General features: G+C 44.7%; 1 protein-coding gene across 1 annotated transcript in view; it reads right to left on the reverse strand.

Annotated features, from left to right (window-relative positions):
• LOC126267228 (transmembrane protein 229B-like) overlaps positions 1-24,682 on the reverse strand; it is a 190,750-nt gene that overhangs the window by 31,059 nt on the left and 135,009 nt on the right. The window contains exon 2 of the mRNA XM_049972210.1: positions 17,757-17,894. Coding sequence (XP_049828167.1) covers positions 17,757-17,886 — 130 coding nt within the window. The 5' untranslated portion in view covers positions 17,887-17,894. The remainder of the gene's footprint in view (positions 1-17,756; positions 17,895-24,682) is intronic.

The raw sequence follows: 24,682 nt of genomic DNA on the forward strand, positions 1-24,682 counted from the left end.
TTTAAATCAGTCCTAATGCCTACTTCCAGATAATTTATGGAATTAACTGCTTCCAGTTGCTGACCCGCTATATTGTAGCTAAATGATAAAGGATCTATCTTTTTATGTACACTCCTGGAAATGGAAAAAAGAACACATTGACACCGGTGTGTCAGACCCACCATACTTGCTCCGGACACTGCGAGAGGGCTGTACAAGCAATGATCACACGCACGGCACAGCGGACACACCAGGAACCGCGGTGTTGGCCGTCGAATGGCGCTAGCTGCGCAGCATTTGTGCACCGCCTCCGTCAGTGTCAGCCAGTTTGCCGTGGCATACGGAGCTCCATCGCAGTCTTTAACACTGGTAGCATGCCGCGACAGCGTGAACGTGAACCGTATGTGCAGTTGACGGACTTTGAGCGAGGGCGTATTGTGGGCATGCGGGAGGCCGGGTGGACGTACCGTCGAATTGCTCAACACGTGGGGCGTGAGGTCTCCACAGTACATCGATGTTGTCGCCAGTGGTCGGCGGAAGGTGCACGTGCCCGTCGACCTGGGACCGGACCGCAGCGACGCACGGATGCACGCCAAGACCGTAGGATCCTACGCAGTGCCGTAGGGGACCTCACCGCCACTTCCCAGCAAATTAGGGACACTGTTGCCCCTGGGGTATTGGCGAGGACCATTCGCAACTGTCTCCATGAAGCTGGGCTACGGTCCCGCACACCGTTAGGCCGTCTTCCGCTCACGCTCCAACATCGTGCAGCCCGCCTCCAGTGGTGTCGCGACAGGCGTGAATGGAGGGACGAATGGAGACGTGTCGTCTTCAGCGATGAGAGTCGCTTCTGCCTTGGTGCCAGTGATGGTCGTATGCGTGTTTGGCGCCGTGCAGGTGAGCGCCACAATCAGGACTGCATACGACTGAGGCACACAGGGCCAACACCCGGCATCATGGTGTGGGGAGCGATCTCCTACACTGGCCGTACACCTCTGGTGATCGTCGAGGGGACACTGAATAGTGCCCGGTACATCCAAACCGTCATCGAACCCATCGTTCGACCATTCCTAGACCGGCAAGGGAACTTGCTGTTCCAACAGGACAATGCACGTCCGCATGTATCCCGTGCCACCCAACGTGCTCTAGAAGGTGTAAGTCAACTACCCTGGCCAGCAAGATTTCCGGATCTGTCCCCCATTGAGCATGTTTGGGACTGGATGAAGCGTCGTCTCACGCGGTCTGCACGTCCAGCACGAACGCTGGTCCAACTGAGGCGCCAGGTGGAAATGGCATGGCAAGCCGTTCCACAGGACTACATCCAGCATCTTTACGATCGTCTCCATGGGAGAATAGCAGCCTGCATTGCTGCGGAAGGTGGATATACACTGTACTAGTGCCGACATTGTGCATGCTCTGTTGCCTGTGTCTATGTGCTTGTGGTTCTGTCAGTGTGATCATGTGATGTATCTGACCCCAGGAATGTGTCAATAAAGTTTCCCCTTCCTGGGACAATGAATTCACGGTGTTCTTATTTCAATTTCCAGGAGTGTATTCGCAGCACATTACACTTGTCTACATTGAGATTCAATTGCCATTCCCTGCACCATGCGTCAGTTCGTTGTCAGATCCTCCTGCATTTCAGTACAATCTTCCATTGTTACAACCTCTCGATATACTACAGCATCATCCGCAAAAAACATCAGTGAGCTTCCGATGTAATCCACAAGGTCATTTATGTACATTGTGAATAGCAACGGTCTTACGACACTCCCCTGCGGCACACCTGAAATCATTCTTACTTCGGAAGACTTCTCTCCTTTGAGAATGACATGCTGCGTTCTGTTATCTAGGAACTCTTCAATACAATCACACAATTGGTCTGGTAGTCCATATGCTCTTACATTGTTCATTAAACGACTGTGGGGAAGTGTATCGAACGCCTTGCGGAAGTCAAGAAACACGACATCTACCTGGGAACCCGTGTCTATGGCCCTCTGAGTCTCGTGGACGAGTAGCGCGAGCTGGATTTTACACGACCGTCTTTTTCGAAACCCATGCTGATTCCTACAGACTAGATTTCTAGTCTCCAGAAAAGTCATTATCCTTGAACATAATACGTGTTCCAAAATTCTACAACTGATCGACGTTAGAGATATATGTCTATAGTTCTGCACATCTGATCCAGGACCAACAGCGCCGGAGCGCTCTACTCTCTGGACCCGGCCTGTCCAGGAGGCTGACAGGCGAGGACGACCGCTCGCCCTTGCTCGCTGCCTGGGTAGTGAACGCTCGCGATAAGACGACATAATTGTACTGATAAGCCAATACACTATGACCACCAGCTTAAAAGTTTGTTTGTCCGTCTTTGGAACGAAACACATCACTGAATCTCTGTTTCAGGGATCCGACAGTTTGTTGGTAGGTTTGCGGAGGTAAGTAGCATCAGATGTCTACGCCCAGGTCATGTAATTCGCGTAAATAACGGGCCTCTGATTTGCATAAGTGGTGATGGCACCCGACGTCGATCCGGATGGGTTCCTTATTCACGGGAATTGGATCGTCGAGACATCAATATGAGTTCACTGTAAAGCCCCTCAAACCACTGTAACACGGTTTTGGCTCCGACACACGGACAATCATACCGCTGAAAGATGACTTCGCCGTCGTGGAAAACTTAGGGTGAGCAGACGTCCGGAATAATCCGGACATGTCCTCCTTTTTAGCTCTTTGTCCTGGGTCCGGGCGGATTTTTAGTGTCCGGCTTTTTCGCAAAGTTGTGCGTAATACAATTAAATTAACATTTCGTCCCGTTCTATTTCTCTTTTCTTAAATACTGTAACTATTGGCACAGTGCCGGCCGCGGTGGTCTCGCGGTTCTAGGCGCGCAGTCCGGAACCGTGCGACTGCTACGATCGCAGGTTCGAATCCTGCCTCGGGCATGGATGTGTGTGATGTCCTTAGGTTAGTTAGGTTTAAGTAGTTCTGAGTTCTAGGGGACTAATGGTCACAGCAGTTGAGTCCCATAGTGCTCAGAGCCATTTGAACCATTTTTTTTATTGGCACAGCCTTCGTGATAAACACGTATGAAGTCGGTGTTAGTAGGTGGCACCAGGATCGTCGATGTTATCGTTGATCGACCTTTAAGCGAATGCAAATATCGATTATTTAAAATTTTCGCTTCGTATCTTTTCTTTGTATTGGCTTGACTTCCTGTAGTGTACGTGTGATTTGTGAGTGTAATTTTTAACCGTTACGTACAATATTTGGCTATGCCAAAACGAAAGTGTACGTTTTCTGATGTCCTTTCCTGCAAATATCCGGCTTTCAAGAAAGGGAGAAATGAATTTTAAGCGGAATGTAAGATGTGTGGAGCTGGAACGTACGTCTCAGTGGCCAATAAAGGTAAGAAATAACTCGACAGATTAACTGTCATGGTTTTATTTCATTGTATCATAGTCATTCAGTTTATTTGTAGACGTATCAATAATTGTTAAGGAATGTATGTATGTCTATAAATACTAAATTCATTTATTAGAATTGAACGTATGTTTGATGGGGAGTACTGCAGATGAGGATACCAGCCGTCAGCTTTGGACAAGTCACTCGAAAGTAGCCAATCAGGAGTGGCGTTTAGGCAGCCGTCTTTGTTAAATCTTAAAACTACGCGTAAATATTAAAAAATTGATGCCACACTGTCACCACAATCAGTGTTTTTAATTTAAAATAAAAAATATTGCTCTGGGAATCACCACTTGACCACCAGTAACAATTAACTACTAGTTTTACCGGTAATTCCCGGCAGTCACGTGACTTGTTGAAAGCTGGGGGGTGGTATCCTCATCTGCAGTTGACCCGTTTGATGTGTCCTCTTTTTGCTTCCTTTGTCCTCCTTTTTGAAGATGTTTGTCCTCCTTTTTAAAGAATTGCATCTAGTCACCCTAGGACGATTTCTACATCTACATCTACATCTACATCCATACTCCGCAAGCCACCTGACGGTGTGTGGCGGAGGGTACCCTGAGTACCTCTATCGGTTCTCCCTTCTATTCCAGTCTCGTATTGTACGTGGAAAGAAGGAATGTCGGTATGCTTCTGTGTGGGCTCTAATCTCTCTGATTTTATCCTCATGGTCTCTTCGCGAGATATACGTAGGAGGGAGCAATATACTGCTTGACTCTTCGGTGAAGGTATGTTCTCGAAACTTTAACAAAAGCCCGTACCGAGCTACTGAGCGTCTCTCCTGCAGAGTCTTCCACTGGAGTTTATCTATCATCTCCGTAACGCTTTCGCAATTACTAAATGATCCTGTAACGAAGCGCGCTGCTCTCCGTTGGATCTTCTCTATCTCTTCTATCAACCCTACCTGGTGCGGATCCCACACTGCTGAGCAGTATTCAAGCATTGGGCGAACAAGCGTACTGTAACCTACTTCCTTTGTTGTCGGATTGCATTTCCTTAGGATTTTTCCAATGAATCTCAGTCTGGCATCTGCTTTACCGACGATCAACTCTATATGATCATTCCATTTTAAATCACTCCTAATGACTACTCCCAGATAATTTATGGAATTAACTGCTTCCAGTTGCTGACCTGATATTTTGTAGCTAAATGATAAGGGACTTATCTTTCTATGTATTCGCTTCACATTACACTTGTCTACATTGAGATTCAATTGCCATTCCGTGCACCATGCGTCAATTCGCTGCAGATTCTCCTGCATTTCAGTACAATTTTCCATTGTTGCAACCTCTCGGTACACCACAGCATCATCTGCAAAAAGCCTCAGTGAACTTCCGATGTCATCCACCAGGTCATTTATGTATATTGTGAATAGCAACGGTCCTATGACACTCCCCTGCGGCACACCTGAAATCACTCTTACTTCGGAAGACTTCTCTCCATTGAGAATAACATGCTGCGTTCTGTTATCTAGGAATTCCTCAATCCAATCACACAATTGATCTGATAGTCCGTATGCTCTTACTTTGTTCATTAAACGACTGTGGGGAACTGTGTCAAACGCCTTGCGGAAGTCAAGAAACACGGCATCTACCTGTGAACCCGTGTCTAAGGCCCTCTGAGTCTCGTGGACGAATAGCGCGAGCTGGGTTTCACACGACCGTCTTTTTCGAAACCCATGCTGATTCCTACAGAGTAGATTTCTAGTCTCCAGAAAAGACATTATACTCGAACATAATACGTGTTCCAAAATTCTACAACTGATCGACGTTAGAGATATAGGTCATCTAGAGATGCAGGTGGTTCGCAGCTGTCGGCGCGTCTTCGATTACTACTACAGGTCTCAAGCAAGCGCAAGAGAATATCTTCCATAGCATAAACCTGCTCGCACCAGCATGTATCCGCGGTGCGCTGCACGTTTCGAGTCACCGTTCACCTCGAATGACGGCGTTTGTGGAGACGACCATCGACCTAGTGTAGCAAAAATGTGTTCGCCCGAAGAGCCGACACGTTTCCATTGATCGACGGTCTAATCCCGATGGCCTCCTCTCCACTACGATCATAATCGACGATGTCGTTAGGTCAACATGTGAAGTTGGTCTGCTGCGGAGCTCCATGTTCAACAATGTACGATGAACAGTGTGCTCCGAAACACTTGTGCGTCCACCAGCAAGCATTGTGCTCTTTCGGCAGAGATGACGCAGATCAACATCTGTCCTACTTCACCGAGCAGGGAAGCCTCATAACACTTCTTTTTGTGAAGAGTCGTGGACATTCTACCACTTAGCGCGTAGTGGTAGTTTAATTGTCCTTCTGTCTCTTTCCGTAGATGATCACGTTCCACCAGCTTCTCCGTTTTCCAGATACTTATCCACATGCTCTGCGTAATAATGTGCTCTTTGTTGAAGTTGTTTATCTTAATCGATTTCCTCGTTTGCAGCCCATATCTTTGCTAGGGTGATCCCTCGACCATGTCTGCTCAGCTTACATATTTTTGTTACCGCGTCAGTGTCCACAATACCACCAGGCGGCATCATAATTTTGGCTTATCAGTGCATGTAGAGCAGAGGAAGCGCAAACTGTGCGCTGTCTTGAAGGGGAATGACCACATAGAAGGTTCGCCGTAGCCTTATACACGGGCGTATATACTTACGCCGCAGTGCTAGAAGTGGAGAGTATGTTATTTTAAATAAAAGAAAAGCAGCATTACGGCCGAAGGTCACACACACCGACATTAATTTACAAGCAGGATGCCTAGTTACAGTTAGACACCCAGCGTCACAGACTTGAATTAAAATTTTCCTCCACATAAATTTGCACGGCATTGTAAGTTTGTAGCTACGATTATGTAACTTTCTTCTGCAATGAAGAGAACGAAATCTACCTAAAGAAGCTCACTGACAGACTTCATGTTAAAAGCTTACCTTCGAATTTGCAGTGCGTAGAACATGGTAAACACGTTGATGCAAAATAAGCATTGTCTGTTTAAAAGTTCTTGGTAGTTGACGTCCGTCACTTGTCGCTACGGAGTTGCCTCATAGGTCACCGGCTATCGCTCGGTTATATGTAACACACGGCAAGTCACTTCACAAATACTGTTAAAGTGTGACATGAAGCAATGTTTGAAGTGGCTGCCGCAAAATATGTCGGAAATGCGAGATGCTCTGTCGACAAATGATTGTAAGTGATCGATGACTGAAACGTGACAGTAGACGCATTTTGTAGCCCTGAATTTAAACTCATGTCGTAAGCCAACCACAACCTCGTGATGTGTAATGAATCCAAGAACGTGGAGTTCAGCAATCTGCGGCAGCATTATAATAACGATCGCTTTGTTCACGATTGTAACTAACCTCTACGACCACACCCTGGAAGGAACACATACCAGGGATTTATTGAATGATTAATTTGGGTCTGGCAAATAATGAGGAACCTCAGGCTGCAGAGGAAGAAAATGTGCTGTTGAACTGCCACCTGTTCAAGGTGACAGTGGAGGTGCTAAATGTGTGCTACTGCTAAAGAATGAATATCATTCCTCATTCTTTGAATGCTGTATTTTATGACTGCAATTATCTGTCACATTATTTATGTCATTTCATTGTAACCTAGCCATTTTTGTTAATGTTTTTGTTGAATAAAAAAAGTGGTCACCGAAAAAAAAACTCAAGACAGAAAAAGTTCAGTTTCAGCGCTAAAAGCAAACTGTAACCGCTTGCTATCACTGGTTGCCTCATACTACGCTCCCACTGGGTATAAGTGTTGCCGCGTTACCAACCGGTGAGCTCTCCTCGCTGGTACTTGGTTGGAGACTATAGACGACACAGGCAGACTCCAGACGATAAGAGAATGACAAGTAGAAAAATAAGAGCAAATTGGAAGGCTAATACGATGATGAAAATGGCATACAAAGAATTAGAAATAAAAAAATACATTTAAACCAGTTAAAGGAATAAAAATGATAATCATACTCTTTTGATTAGATTTTGAAATAAAGAAAAATTCGCGACCTTTGACGGGATTCGAACCTATGACTTCAACATAACATGTTTCAGTAAGCTATCCATTGCACTATAGTATAATAATGACTAAAATACTTACATTTTGGATTATGATTGCCCAGTTGCAATGGAAAATGAAAATGAGTGTTTGGCGTCATGGGCTGGGAGGCCCCTTACAGGGCAGGGCCGCCCGCCTTGGTGCAGGTCTTACTACGTTCGACGCCACATTGGGCCACCTGCCCTCCGGGTGGGGATGAAATGATGATGAAGACAACACAACACTCAGCCCCTGAGCGAAGAAAATCCCCGACCCAGACGGGAATCGAACCCGGGCCCGCAGGACAGCAATCCGTCGCGCTGACCACTCACCTGGGGCAGACCCCAGTTGCGATGACGGAGTGCAGCCTTCACAAACTCCGTTTCGCGCAGTGTCGTGCGAAACTTATCGGATGTAAGCCTCTCTGTGGTTACGAAAAGTGCATATGTGACGCTGAATCGCGTCTTGGACGGAAGTTTCCAGTAGTGTTTAGTTAGTGCTGTGTATGAAACGTGTGTGTTTCAGTAGCATCATAATACGCGTGAGTTGTTTGTGGTGTGGTTATCATGCACGATTAAATACAAAATAAAAGTGCTAGACCCATGATTCGAAACCCAAACACAATAAGAATGAATGACGGACAAGGAATTAGAAGTGAACTGACTATTGTGGCAGTTTGGCAACAGTGTACGGTTTGGGAGTGACGTTGAGCGATCAGCTACGGAGGAAACCAGCTCCAAATCATGAAGTGTCAACTACCAACTAATTTTTATCAGAATGTAGTATGCTTAACGCTTGAACAAAATAGTCAGAAGTACATGTCAATGTAAACTCCATCTGAGAGCGACATTCGCCGTAAGGTTTCATCAGTCGTAAGAAATATCATTTTTCATACTTAGCCGCCAGTGTTCTTCGCTTTATCTGTTAAAAGAAATGTAAAATTCATTTCACTGTCATATCTCGTCTCAGAGTCTTACAAAATGAATTTACGAAAATGCATTAATTAGGCACCCTGAAGCGAAACGTCTCCGTCTCACCACATTAGCAGTAGTAGAATAGACACATTGACGACATTACTCGTGCCGACCTACGCTCCCTCCCTCCCCCTCCCATTCCTATACCGTTAAGCGCTGTTAGCCGGCCAGTTTCTCACGGCTGCCACGTGAGCGCGAGCCAGCACGCACGAGCGGATCGGTGAACAGGTCTGTACTCGACCACCAAGGCCACAGTTTCCTAGTATTTGTACAGATCATCTGACAACGACTTGCTAGGAAGTCGAAACCGGTTAAGAGTATCATCTCATTTAGCTGAGGCGGCAAAATACAGGGCGTTTCTAAAACAGTCATCCAATTTCACACGACTATATGTTCTGGATGAATGAAGGTAGAAACTTGGGTAATTCTTTTTGAACGAATCATACGATTCAACAAGTGTCTTTCTTTTACACGTGTACACATACAACTTTGGCACACTTTTTTTAACTACACTCCTGGAAATGGAAAGAAGAACACATTGACACCGGTGTGTCAGACCCACCATACTTGCTCCGGACACTGCGAGAGGGCTGTACAAGCAATGATCACACGCACGGCACAGCGGACACACCAGGAACCGCGGTGTTGGCCGTCGAATGGCGCTAGCTGCGCAGCATTTCTGCACCGCCGCCGTCAGTGTCAGCCAGTTTGCCGTGGCATACGGAGCTCCATCGCAGTCTTTAACACTGGTAGCATGCCGCGACAGCGTGGACGTGAACCGTATGTGCAGTTGACGGACTTTGAGCGAGGGCGTATTGTGGGCATGCGGGAGGCCGGGTGGACGTACCGTCGAATTGCTCAACACGTGGGGCGTGAGGTCTCCACAGTACATCGATGTTGTCGCCAGTGGTCGGCGGAAGGTGCACGTGCCCGTCGAACTGGGACCGGACCGTAGCGACGCACGGATGCACGCCAAGACCGTAGGATCCTACGCAGTGCCGTAGGGGACAGCACCGCCACTTCCCAGCAAATTAGGGACACTGTTGCTCCTGGGGTATTGGCGAGGACCATTCGCAACTGTCTCCATGAAGCTGGGCTACGGTCCCGCACACCGTTAGGCCGTCTTCCGCTCACGCCCCAACATCGTGCAGCCCGCCTCCAGTGGTGTCGCGACAGGCGTGAATGGAGGGACGAATGGAGACGTGTCGTCTTCAGCGATGAGAGTCGCTTCTGCCTTGGTGCCAATGATGGTCGTATGCGTGTTTGGCGCCGTGCAGGTGAGCGCCACAATCAGGACTGCATACGACCGAGGCACACAGGGCCAACACCCGGCATCATGGTGTGGGGAGCCATCTCCTACACTGGCCGTACACCTCTGGTGATCGTCGAGGGGACACTGAATAGTGCACGGTACATCCAAACCGTCATCGAACCCATCGTTCTACCGTTCCTAGACCGGCAAGGGAACTTGCTGTTCCAACAGGACAATGCACGTCCGCATGTATCCCGTGCCACCCAACGTGCTCTAGAAGGTGTAAGTCAACTCCCCTGGTCAGCAAGATCTCCGGATCTGTCCCCCATTGAGCATGTTTGGGACTGGATGAAACGTCGTCTCACGCCGTCTGCACGTCCAGCACGAACGCTGGTCCAACTGAGGCGCCAGGTGGAAATGGCATGGCATGCCGTTCCACAGGCCTACATCCAGCATCTCTACGATAGTCTCCATGGGAGAATAGCAGCCTGCATTGCTGCGAAAGGTGGATATACACTGTACTAGTGCCGACATTGTGCATGCTCTGTTGCCTGTGTCTATGTGCCTGTGGTTCTGTCAGTGTGATCATGTGATGTATCTGACCCCAGGAATGTGTCAATAAAGTTTCCCCTTCCTGGGACAATGAATTCACGGTGTTCTTATTTCAGTTTCCAGTAGTGTACATTTGGGATAATAGTCTTCGTATACTTTTCAAGCATATTCATAGTACTCTCGACTGAGTGCACGACAAACATCCACCGATACTGAGGCTCGGCCCTTGCTCTCGCGAGCATGTCTGGAGGTACTGCAATCGCTGCAGTTCCTATGCCACATCTCAGTTCACCCATAGTTGTTATACTAGTAGACAGTGCCTTTGTGAAACCTCCACAAAATCGAAATTAATTTTGAAGAAAAAAATCAAATGTTTTACGAAATGATTTGGGTAAAAGTAGGAAATAGTAGAGAAACATTTGCCGGCCGCGGTGGTCTCGCTGTTCTAGGCGCGCAGTCCGGAACCGTGCGACTGCTACGGTCGCAGGTTCGTATCCTGCCTCGGGCACGGATGTGTGTGATGTCCTTAGGTTAGTTAGGCGTAAGTAGTTCTAAGTTCTAGGGGACTGATGACCACAGCGGTTGAGTCCCATAGTGCTCAGAGCCATTTGAACATTTCTTTTTGTAGAGAAACATTTGACACGCCCCCTTCGCTGTATATGATTTCGAGCGTCATTCAAAGGTGCGTCAAATTTTTCCCTAACCTGTTTTATTAGACAAATCACTTCACAAACATTTGATCGTTTTTCTTCGAACTTATTTATTATCTTCAAATTTCGGTCAGAAAGAATGAAATATTCTGGGTGAGTCACCTAACGTTACCGCTGGATATATTTCGTAAACCACATCCAATACTGACGAACCGATTCCACAGACCGAACGTGAGGAGAGGGGCCAGTGTAATTGTTTAATACAAACCATACAAAAATGCACGGAAGTATGTTTTTTAAAACAAACCTACGTTTTTTTAAATGTAACCCCGTTAGTTTTGAAGGCACATCTGAACATATAAACAAACACGTAATCAGTGCCGTTTGTTGCATTGTAAAATGTTAGTTACATCCGGAGATATTGTAACCTAAAGTTGACGCTTGAGTACCACTCCTCCGCTGTTCGATCTTGTGTATCGGAGAGCACCGAATTACGTATGGATCCAAAAGCTATCAATCTTTTCGTGAAATATTTCAGTTTTCCCTCAAATCGCTCATTAAGTTTTTCGTAATTGCCCGGAATACTTCCAAACAATAACTTAATTAATTTTTTTGTAAAGCTAGACCTCACGCTGGTCAGTTTGCTATCCCGTTTGTCCATTTCTCACTCTTCGTTTGTCTCTGAAAATTCGGAAAAAATGCATTTCTAGGGAGTCTTGTTTTTGCTTTGCTCATACATTTGGCCAAAAAATTGTTCTGTGAGATAAGGAGACTGTGGAGTCCAATGATGGGATGTGAGATACGTACGACGCTGCAGTACCGTAGTCTCGACGAAAATCACAGCATACAGTTGTATCTGAATCGCACCTGTCAAACGAGAACGCAGAATGCCTTTCGTTGTTGTGTTTTCCTACCTGCATTCGACGCAGATTGAGTAAAGAACGAGCGAGTGAGCTAGCTGCACCAGGAGGATCCCTGCTGGCAACACCACGAACGGCCGGCCGGAGTGGCCGTGCGGCTCTAGGCGCTACTGTCTGGAACCGCGGGACCGCTACGGTCGCAGGTTCGAATACTGTCTCGGGCATGGATGTGTGTGATGTTCTTAGGTTAGTTAGGTTTAAGTACTTCTAAGTTCTAGGGGACTGATGACCTCAGAAGTTGAGTCCCATAGTGGTCAGAGTCATTTGAACCATTTTGAACACCACGAACTAAAATCTTGGAACTGACGGTACCAATGGGACCTTACTAACTTAGCCTCATCGATGTAGTTCATATTGACAGGGAGTGTAAGGCAGTGTAAGGCACGACTATGAATACAACATATGTAAACAGATGCAACTCTCAACCGTTTCCGATATAAATGAGTCTGAAAAATTTTAGGCGTTCTTATCCACTTTGTATCGTACTCAGTCTTCAAGAAGTAAGCAGGTGAGTGAATAAGCGCTTAGTTCTCATAAGTGCAAGGTCTGCGGCTTCAATCTCGCTGCGGGTACTGTTCTTTCCATTCCCACGCATTTCGAACAAGAGGTTTATTATGATTGTGAAAATTGTCAATAATTCGCCATTCGTTTATTATTTTCATACCCTTTATCACGTTTCCATAACATCTTCAAACTGCGGCAGATTCACAACAGCTTTGTAAAAGAACTTTCTAATGGACGACCTGAAGCCATACGTCAGAGAAAAAGAAAAAGTTCTATTGCTCCTTGACTCATTGGGAGGGCAAACGAATCCAGGTTTGAATGACGAAACCTTTCAGGACGGCGAGGGTCTGCCAACGTGCAATATTAAAGTAATCCCTCACAAATGCACATTGCCGATGCAGCCTTGAGACATTTATTTCTACAGGCAGGTGAAGAACCTCATAAAATGACTACAAAATTGTGCGTACCTTACTGTACAGAATAAAGAGATAGCTTCTAGAGAAGACTAAAAAAAATTCAATCAGTCTCACACCATCAGTTGTCTACACTACGAGGCGTTTTTTTAAAAGTAAGTACCGTTTTGAAAGTAAAAAAAAAGACATGCTTAAGATATCTCAATAATTTTATTTTTACATGAAAGCCAGCACATTCTGATCTTCCTTGTTTACGTTGTGTACTGAGTGTTTAAGACGCCTCCGATAATCGTGAGTCCCGCCGACTGTGAAGTACGGGCTGTTATAAGATTTCTTAGTGCTAAAGGCCTAAAAGCCATCGATATTCATCGTGAGATCTGCGCAGTTTACGGAGAAAGCATTATGAGTGATGGGATTGTAAGAAAGTGGGTGAGAGCATTTAAAGATGGCCGCACAAATGTGCATGATGAAAACGGAGAGGGCGTCCTTCGGTCGTTAATGGAAGTTTGGTGCAGGAAGTGGACAGTAAGGTGAGAGAAAACAGACGCTTTACGATTTCCTCCTTGCGGGATGACTTTACTAATGTTTCTCGTAGTGTTTTGTATGGCACTGTGACCGATCACTTGAATTTCCGAAAATTGTGCGCACGTTGGGTACCGAAAATGTTGACCGATGTGCACAAAACGAAACGTTTAGACAGTGCATTGACTTTCCGTGAGCGGTACCACAACGACGGTGGTGATTTCTTAAGCCAAATTGTTACGGGCGATGAAACATGATCACACCAGAATCAAAGCAACAGTTGATGGAAGTTGAGCAAGGGCATCGTTTTGCTGCAAGACAATGCCCGTCCGCATGTGGCGAAACAGACCACAGATCTCATCACATCTTTTCGATGGGAAACTCTAGATCAGCCTCCGTACAGCCCCGACCTTGCGCCCACAATTGTTCCTGCACTTGAAGAAACACCTGGGCGGTCAGCGTCTTCAAGACGATGACGAAGTCAAAACAGTGGTGATGAAGTGGTTAACAAGTCAGGCGGCAGACTTCTATGAAGAAGGTATTAAAAAACTGGTACAACTTTACGACAAGTGCCTCAATATTGACGGAAATTATTTAGAAAAGTAGGTTAAAGTACAGGCTTTCATGTAAAAATAAAATTATTGAGATATCTTAGCACGTTTTTTTTTTTAAATTTCAAAACGGTACTTACTTAAAAAACACGCCTCGTAATACTCGACTATGTGCTTCGTACGGGTGGTACGCCTTGAAATTGTATGATGATCAAGAACCGTGTATCAATGTTTTGCAATAGACTCATTGAAAGAAACAGTGCACATGCAAAAATTCAGCGTTCATTACATGCGCTTTATGTCGCTCTAATTATAGTTTTCTTTGTTTCTACGATCAGTATCATCCGATTCGTGCAGTGCACCGTAAGTTATAAATTATAACTCTCACAAATGTAGGTACAATACCATAAATAAAACGGGTGCATTGATTTGACTGAAAGTTCTCGCTGGCGTGATTACTTTTTTCATTTCGAGTCTCCTCACGAAGATATTTTCTCCTTTTTTTCAGGATAAAGATTGTGAAAACAGTAAATGAATCACGAAGTATTGACAATTTTCACACTCATAATAATCTTTTGTTATATTTACGTGGGACTGAAAAAAATGTACCAGCAGCGAGATTCGATCCGAAGCCCTGGCACTTATGAAACTACGGACTTATTCACCCGCTGTGGGCTTTTCGAGCACTAGCAACCATAAAAAGTATATAAGTACGCCTAAAATATTCAAACTCGATTATCTCGGAAACCTGTTTACATACGTTGAAATCCTAGTTGTACCTTACACATGCTTTCAATAAGCCTTGGATCGACAAGGGGTAATTCAATTGGTCTTCATATAGAAAATATAGTCTTGCGATACAGGAAGGTAAGTCAGACATGGGTGGAATGCTCATCACGGATAAACGACCGTGCCCTGTTCACTGACCAAACTGAGTGTGGTTTTAAGCGGTTTCTCCCGCTTGTTTAGACAAATGCTGGACTGCTCCCCAATTTCCGCATCAGAAAATATGATACACAAAGAGGACAAAGTTAACACATAGGCAGGTGGCGCACACGACTCCCTCCATTAAGTAATTGACTACTGTGGCGACAGCAAGGGTATCTGACCGCAGTCAGTTTCACCCATAAAACTGCCAAATATTGAGTACAGCGGACGCTGGACGAGAAGGGATTCACGCTAAAAAGGAGTCTTTTGAAAGCAGATGACTGTTTTTTAAACACCCTGTAAAAAAATACACAGTGTACTTCAGCTGCCCCTACCTATAGGTTTGACGCAACCTGCAACGCCTTTAAATACCATGCGCGAGATTTTCATATTCTCTCGTTCTCTGTGTGCAAGCTATTAGTCCTACAGAAAAAAATGAACAGGAACATTTTGTAGGAAATTTAATGTAGTTAAATTTTGTACTGGAATAAGTTTTTTTGCTAGAGGCCGCAGTTCTCGAATTATTCAAGAAAAAAAATACAAAAGTGTCCTTCAAACGTGTTTTTCTTTAATAATTCGAAAACCTTGGTTTTCTTGCAAAAAAGATCCTGTTCATCTTTTTCAGTAGGATTAATAGTTTGCACATACCAAGCGAGAGAATATGAAAATCTCACGAATGGTTTTTGAAGGCATTGCGATTGGAATGAAACCCATAAGTAGGGTCAGGCGAATAACTAAGTGTAAATAAATAGTTTACAAGATAGCCCTCCTAAGCTGGTATGTCTGTCTAAGAACATTATTACATACATTCAATATCCAAGCTGATTTTGCAATAGGTAAAGCTGCGAGTGGTGCACACAGTCAGGCAACTGGCATACAGAACATCTGTTCTCTAGTTCTAATACAGAGTCTGCTGGCAACTGTAGGTTCTATAGACAGCTACAGCCAAGTCTTGTATCTGAAGTGAGATGATCGACTAATTGAACATGCAATTGCCTACGTCGAACATTTTCCATGTCTAGGAACAGTCACCGAAGCCTTGAAATCACACACTGTACCGGGGCCCCATACCGCCATCATGGTATTATGGTGTGAACTTCAGGGAGTGGATACACGACTAGGACATTATGGGTGTCCCGCTCTGTCTCTTTGCGTAACTGAATAATTTGTTTATTCGCAATGGTCAGCAATTCCTTGCTATTCGGAGAGCACTATACCAGTGTCTTTATGAGCAGGTTATAGTGACTGTTAACCTTTTACATTCACATTGTCGGGCCTGGTAGTTTAGTGGCAATGAGCATGCCTAACAGCTAACAGGTCGCGTGATCAAATCTACGGAAATTTGCTGTCAGTCTTTAATCTAGACCTCACCTCTGAAGGACGTGAGAAGCTGTCACGAACGACACTTGGTTCGGATTCCACGTTAAACTGTAAATACCCTTTTCGCGGTTGGATAATTGGGGTAGGTTAGGAATGCACAAATTACCGAGTCCGACCACTGACAAACAGAAATAATTAGTATCTTCTCATTATCATCTTTTCTCAATTGCGCAAAGCTCCTGAGCATGACTGCAAAGCATCGTGTCTTTCTTTAAACTTTAGATGCAGTCGTCCACTGCCTTGGACAGCTGTTAATGTCACTTGCTTGCAAAGGAGCCATAAAATACTTTGTAGGTGGGGGGGTGGGAGGGGGGCTATACCTGGGGGTTTGGAGTTTTATTAATATTTTGGAGGACAAATGGCGACTTTTACTCAGCCATAAGGAAGTTTTCTTTCTGACTCTGTTAAAAACATGCGTCGTACCTACTTTTAAATCAGTTTCTTAAAAGAAAAACATCTGATATCATCTGATCATACTACATTTTTTCCTTTCTCTGGGAGCTACGGGGAGAGGGGTTCACCAGCCGGGCGTGGGTGCCCTAGCTTCAGACCTGGGGCTGAAAGTGCACGCAAGGAACAGGATCAGTATGGAACAGCAACTGGAGTGGACTGCGTGCATTTGCAGCCTCAGGACTGATTAAAAACGCCAAAGAAGCGACATTAACAGCTGTCCACTGTAGTGGACAAATGCACCACAGGGTTAATTTCAGTACTTAAATTGTTATCACTAACATTCAGCAGAGATGGACACTAATCTCGTAAGTGGCACCTCTTCTGGTTGTGGATACACAGGAATTGGGTTGTGTAGAGCATGTCCAGTAAAACAATCTTTGGAGGGCTAAGATCTAAGGATAGAAAAGTGTTGCGAAGATTGACAACTTCACTTATAAGTACAGAAATGTCAAATATGCACTTTGCAAAATACAGAAAAATGGTGTTCTATGATTACGATGTCGATTAGTGCCAACTTGAGTCAGTCAACTTATGCAAATACCTGGGTGTAACAATCTCTGGGGATATGAAATGGAATGAGCACCTAAGCACAACTGCAGATAAAGGCGGTGGCAGACTGGGGTTCATTAATGGTATGCTGGGAATACGCAGTCAGTTTACAAAGGAGACTGTTCACAAATAACTCGTTCGTCCCATCTTAGAATGCTGCTCAGTGTGTGAGACCTCAACCCAGATAGGGCTATCAGAGGATATTGAAAGTATAAACAGAAGGACAGCACGAGTGGTCACAGGTTTGAATCAAGGGAGAGCATCGTGGAAAGTAGGAAAACGTGAACTGGCAGACGCTTGGAGGTAGCCTTGAGCTATCCCACGAAAAGCCTACGTACAGAGTTTCGAGATGCAACACTGAGTAAAGAACCTAGGCATATACTACACCCCCAAATATCGCTTCCGCGTAAACCTCGAAAACGAGATTAGACTGAGTACAATGCGCACAGAGGCGTTTAATAAGTCGTTATCCCAAGGTTCCATGAACGAGTGGAACAAGAAGACACAGTAACAGGCGATAAAGTGGCAAGAACCCTCTTCCATGCACATGGCATTGATTTCTAGAGTACATAATGTAGACGTAGTTATGGCGAAATCGTGAGATAAATGTGTTTCCCACATATAGTAAGTTACCTGGAAGTTTCCAGTTAAGTCGTGTGACGTATTCCCAAGCTGCCGTGAAGATTATTTCAGTCAAAAAGCCATGAAGTCCGTAGATGTAGAGTCGCATGCATGGTGAAAGGTGGAGCTGCTGTTGCTGCATGCCGCCCTCTGCAAAAAAAGACATTTCCTTTATGTTTCTTAAGGTGTGTTGGAAACAGAGAATTGTAGGTAGTGCCAAACTGTAAATGTCACAGTTGACAGTGTTCTCTTCTTCACTTGGTACAAAATGGCTCTAAGCACTATGGGACTTAACGTCTGAGGTTATCAGTCCCCTAGACTTAGAACTACTTAAACTTAACTAACCTAAGGACATCACACACATCCATGCCCGAGGCACGATTCGAACCTGCGACCGTAGCAGCAGCGCGACTTGGTATTAAAAAAAAGGAAAAAAACATATACATAGGAATATCGCAATAGAATCTGCACACTAATTTCACATAATTTCATAGAATCCAGACAACTTAAAGATAAAAAAAACATTATTAACATTCCACAATTGTAGCTGGAAAATAATAAAAAATGGATTACAACGTATCATATAATGTAAGCTTTCCCGGCTGGTAGTGACGTCACTTAAAACTTCCGGGCTAAAAGGCTGTGGTCGATGTACAGAACTTTCTCCTAACGTTTCCTCTCCGGCTGCAGGAGACATCTTCAGAGATAAAGTGGCGAACTGCAACCAGACCTCGAGAGAGCGCAGAATACGTAGGCAGTGCACAGGGCACCACAGTTCATCACGTGACGTCGGCTACGAGTTTTTCTCTGGTAGTAGGTTTTATCTAATTTAACACCTTCCACTTGAATGACAACGCTGCAACGTAAGAATGACGATCAATTACTTTCCTTCGGCTACCAGAGATAATCTCGTACCCGAAATCACGTGATGAACTGTGGTGCCCTCTCCACTGTCCATATTATCGGCGCTCCCTCCAGTTCTGATTGCATTTCGCATCTACACCTCTGAAAATGTCTCCCGCAGTCGGAGAGGAAACGTTAGGAGAAAGTGTTACACATCGACCACGGCCTATTAGCCCGAAAGTTTTATGTTTTGAGAATGCAACAGAGTTTGTGGATTATACACCAGAGATTAAAGTATCGGGAAAATCGACATATTGTCTTTTCTGAAGAAAATCCGCAGTCAGTGGTCGTACGACATATTTTATTGTCTGTCTAGATTGCATATGTTTGTAGAACAGTGACCAGCTTCGGTTCCATCAAGATCTGTGTACGCCGCCTACAAGAGTAGCCCGTCAGAGTCTATGATTTACATGCTACGTCACAGAACATCGTTTGATTTATGGAATCAGTGCAGTTAGATGCGTCGACTTGGAGACGTGAGACGATTGCAGAAAGAAGCCATTGTGATTAGACGCACCCCTAACCATACCCCTAATGAAGCTGCCCGATTTGTAGCTTTATCAACATGAAGTGTCCAACGTGTCTACAAGGAATGGTGGACTATTCGCGATCATGTAACATGGCGAATGAACAGTGGGCATAAAAAGATCATAACCTACAGGAACCATAGACTTTTTGTCCCAGTAACATTAAACTTTGATTACTATGAAGGATGGCCTTTGACTATCACCTACAAGAAATAATGTTACGTGATTAAATTTTTGTCTGTGTAGGATTTGACGGCCTAGAAGAAATGTTGGTGTGAAGTGGTGCAAGATGTTCGAAATTCTTCGGAAAATAGGATTAAGCTGCAGGGAAAGATGGATACAGGGTGAACATTAATAAAACCGACTAACTGCCGGGACGGATTTCTGACCAGAGGTGAAGGAAGAAAGGTCCTATGAATATGTACCCGGAAATGGGCGGTGCGCGTGCAACGATAACAGATCGTCGCTGAACACAGTGCAGAGCTGCGCTGCATCCACGTCACAACAGATGTCCAAAGTGGCCTGTGATAGGGTGATAGGGATAGTAGCGGTTGTCAGGCAGGATACACATAATCGTACTTCGGCTTACACCATGTTGGCGGTTCACTTGCCTGGAGCTTGTACTATGGTTTGGCTGTAGCCTGAAGAACCTGGTCCTCCAAATCCGGTGTAGCATGTTCGTACGTCTGAAAGGACCCACGGTCTCGCATACGCCCAGAAAGGGCCTGAAATGTTGTGTAATATGATTGGTGTCTGTGAGGGTACTTGTTTTGGTATAGCCGTGCTGCTTCTTGACCGTTCCCATCTGCTTGGCCCAACACTAACACCATCTCGGCTTGTTCCCGACATGAATACCGGACCATTCCACTCCTTACAGTACGCTGCGTCAATCACACGACCTGCAACACACTGGGAACACACGGCACGTGGTCAGAGGAACTGTCATTCGTCAGCGCCATCTAATGAGGAAACGATGCAAATCCGGACACATGTTCATATGACCTTTTTTCCTCCATTTCAAGTCAGGAATCCGTCATTGCAATTTGTCGGTTTTATTTCATCCCGTATACAATACAATAAGTACAAGAACCAAAAGCGAAGGTATAAGCTATAGGGAAAGACGAGTAATGTCCAATATGTACAACAGCCGGGAGGGGACAATAGGAGTGGAAGACCAAGAACGAAAACTTGGATTAAAATCGGTGTAACAGGGATCTAATCTTTCGCCCCTGCTGTTCAGTCTGTACATCGGAGAAGACAGAAATAAAGATTCTAGAGTTCAGTTAAGTTTCATGGTGAAAGGATATCAATGATAATATTCGTTGATGACATTGGTATCCTCAGGGAAAGTAAAGAAGAATTATAAAACCTGTTGAAAGGAATGAAAATTCTAGTACGTAGAGATTGTGGGTTGAGAGCAAACCTAAGAACGATTTAAGCGACGAGGAATAGCAGAAATAAGACTTGCAACAGGTTTTCCATCGAAATTGGTGCCGAAATGTAGACAAAGTGAAGGAAGACTGCTATTTTGGGAACAAAATAACACAGGACATACGAAGGAAGGAGGACTAGCACAGGTAAAGAGAGCATTCCTGGCCAAAACATGTCTAATAGTATTAACAGGAGGAAGAAATTTATGAGAATGTGCGTTTTGAGTACAGGATCGGTAGTGAATTATGGACTACAGGAAAAGTAAAAAATCGAAGTGTTTGAGACGTTGAGGATCAGTTGGACGGATGAAATTGGGGATGAGGATATTCTCCGCAGAATTGACGATGAAAAGAACCTGTGGAAAACACTGAAGAGAAGAAGGGACAGGATGATATGACATGTGTTAAGACGTCTGGGAATGACATATAAGGTACTAGAGGGAGCTGTAGAGCTTCGAAACCGTAGGGAAAGACAGGGATTGGAGTACATTCAACAAATAACTGAGGATATGGGGTGCAAGTGCTACTCTGAGACGAAGAGCTTGTTGTAAGAGAGGAATTCGTGGCGGTCCGCATCAGACCGGTCAGAAGACCGAAGAAGAAGGGAAATGAGATACATGTGTGCAATCCTGGTACACACTAAAATCGTTGCGTCACAGTAGCCTGCCTGCCTCTAGAGTAACCAGTACAAAATGGTGCAGCCCATTGACAAAGAGGCGTATTGTGCGATAATTCGTTTTCGGTAGCAGGAAGTACAAGAGTGGACTGATAACTCTCGTAAATGTCTATGGCAATATCGAACAATTTTGTTGCCCCAACATTGTTAATAAGCTTGATTATTCCAAGGATCGTATAAAGAATTTCAACGAAGTACAGCGTACGGTTCAGTGAGTGTGTCGAATGCGATAGTAAGTGGAAAAAACCGAATTTCATACTTTTATTAAACTTTTTCATTTGAAGGATTGGACTGCCACAGAAATCAAAATAGAGCTGCAAGAAGTTCACGCGGACTCTTCACCGTCATTGAAGAGGGAATTTAAACGTGGTCGGACAAGAACAGAAGACAAAGCTCGCTGCGGAGAGAAGTCTTCCGAAGTAAGAGTGATTTCAGGTGTGCCGCAGGGGAGTGTCATAGGACCGTTGCTATTCACAATATACATAAATGACCTGGTGGATGACATCGGAAGTTCACTGAGGCTTTTTGCAGATGATGCTGTGGTGTATCGAGAGGTTGCAACAATGGAAAATTGTACTGAAATGCAGGAGGATCTGCAGCGAATTGACGCATGGTGCAGGGAATGGCAATTGAATCTCAATGTAGACAAGTGTAATGTGATGCGAATACATAGAAAGATAGGTCCCTTATCATTTAGCTACAAAATAGCAGGTCAGAAACTGGAAGTAGTTAATTCCATAAATTATCTGGGAGTACTCATTAGGAGTGATTTAAAATGGAATGATCATATAAAGTTGATCGTCGGTAAAGCAGATGCCAGACTGAGATTCATTGGAAGAATCTTAAGGAAATGCAATCCGACAACAAAAGAAGTAGGTTACAGTACGCTTGTTCGTCCAATGCTTGAATACTGCTCAGCAGTGTGGGATCCGCACCAGGTAGGGTTGATAGAAGAGATAGAGAAGATCCAACGGAGAGCAGCGCGCTTCGTTACAGGATCATTTAGTAATTGCGAAAGCGTTACGGAGATGATAGATAAACTCCAGTGGAAGACTCTGCAGGAGAGACGCTCAGTAGCTCGGTACGGGCTTTTGTTAAAGTTTCGAGAACATACCTTCACCGAAGAGTCAAGCAGTATATTGCTCCCTCCTACGTATATCTCGCGAAGAGACCATGAGGATAAAATCAGAGAGATTAGAGCCCACACAGAAGCATACCGACAATCCTTCTTTCCACGTACAATACGAGACTGGAATAGAAGGGAGAACCGATAGAGGTACTCAGGGTACCCTCCGCCACACACCGTCAGGTGGCTTGCGGAGTATGGATGTAGATGTAGATGTAGATGCAGCCAACCAGTTGAGGTCAACATGGGCGAAATCCATGATATGCTAATGCAAGACGACGAATAAAAATTCCTGAGACTGTAGGCATCTCAACTGAACGAGTGCATGGAATCCTGCAAGGAGAATTGGCTATGAGGAAATCATGTGCGAAGTGGGTGCCGCGGTTGCTCACATCGATCAAAAGCGCATCCAGCTCAACATTTCAACACAATTTCTGACGACAGTCACAGTCCACAAAGCGTTTTCACCGATATGTGACTATTGATGAAACCTGGATTTATCATTACAAACCAGAGTCAAAACGGCAGTCAAAACAATGGACAAAACACTGGTGAAAGCGCACCGTAGAAGACAGACCATTTTGTCAGCTGGTAAAATGATGGCCGCTGTGTTTTGCGGTCCCCATGGAATAGTCCTCATAGATTACCTAAAAAAAGGCAAAACCAGAACTGGCCCCTACTGTACTTCGTTGTAGGATCGTTTGAAACTTGCGTTGGTAGAAAAAAAAAACCCAAGACTGCTCGCAAAAAAGTGCTCTTTCGTCAGGATAACGCACCACCCCACACATAATCGCGAACGATGACGAAAGTGCATGAACTGAGCTCTGAATTTGTTCCTCATTCATCCTGTTTAACAGATCTTTTCGTGTTCCCTAATTTGAATCTTTGGCCTACTGGGAAGAAATTATCTTCCAAGAGGAAGTGAGAGTTGGAGTCAACGAGTATTTTGGAGAATTTGACAGAATATATTTTTCCGATGGGATGAAAAAGCTGGAGAATGGCTGGACCAAGTGTGTATTCCTCAAATGAGACAATGTCGAGAAGTGAGCTGAGTTGTTTACGAAACAAACATTTTTTGATTTTTTACCGTACAGTTGCACCTGTATTAGGGCAATGTAGACGACTAAAGATGTCATCTGGACTGGGCTGACACAACTGTAAGATTTTCACTATTCCGAAAACGTATTGTTGCACAATACTCCATTTTGTCTACAATTTGTGCCATTTATTTTTAGCCACGAAACGGTACTTTGACACGGAAATTCCAATATGTACCAGGACTGCAGATATGTATCTGCACACATACCAAAAATTAACTGCATAATTTCATTTTTTGGAGGTGTTTATGAAAACTGTGATTATTCCTTGTATTTCGCACGCGCAAGTATCTCGGTTTGACGATTTAAACGCAGCCAGATGGCGAAAACGTCTGTTAACATTGCTTTTTTGTGTCTCGGATGCTGACTATACACAACAATAAAAGCTGTAAAAGGATACGCAGAGAATCTGTCATAATGTTTTCATGGGAACCAGTATTCACCTGAATTCACTACATGAGAATCAGAATGGATGAACGAGGAAATGAAGCGCACTTGTGTTGAAACCGAGTGTACAGTCTTCGCCACTGAACGATTCACTCGGTGCTTCCAAACACGATACAAGGTCGCCGTATATCTGTCGTACTTTGCAGATCAGTAACGACTCGCCAGCCGACTTTAGTACAATTAGCTGAATTAGCGAGAGGAGCAAGTCAATTGCGTATGAAACGCGACTCGGTGCCTCGGGAAAGCGTGTGGTCGCTCTCCGGTGTCACTGCAGCGTCTGTCCTCATAAACGGGAGAGGCACTGCCAGTCACGACACTGCCGCCTCATGATGGCGTCGTCACAAGATGGTAGAGCTGGCTCAGTTGTTAAAAGTTGGAGCAGGGAATCTGTAATAAAACTTTTAAGGGAACAATTCAGCAGTACTTGACTAATGCCAATGTAAATCGATATAACTACGCACCAAAATACCTTGGGCCAACGCTTGATCGCCAACTAACATGGAAACACCACCTACTAATCATTGAACAGAAATGTCACAACAGCCTAAAACCACTAACCATTTGAACACGGGAATTGTGTACCCTTACACAATACTCCACACGTGTAAATCCCTGATTCAATCCATGCTCTGCTATGTAAAGGTAGCAGAGTCTTCAGCTCCTTCAAAATTCTGCAAAGCCTTACGGATCCTACAACGCTATGCACTCTGCCCAGTACGTTTTCGGCTCAGC

Source organism: Schistocerca gregaria, chromosome 4, assembly GCF_023897955.1.
Source record: "Schistocerca gregaria isolate iqSchGreg1 chromosome 4, iqSchGreg1.2, whole genome shotgun sequence".
Lineage (NCBI taxonomy): Eukaryota > Metazoa > Arthropoda > Insecta > Orthoptera > Acrididae > Schistocerca > Schistocerca gregaria.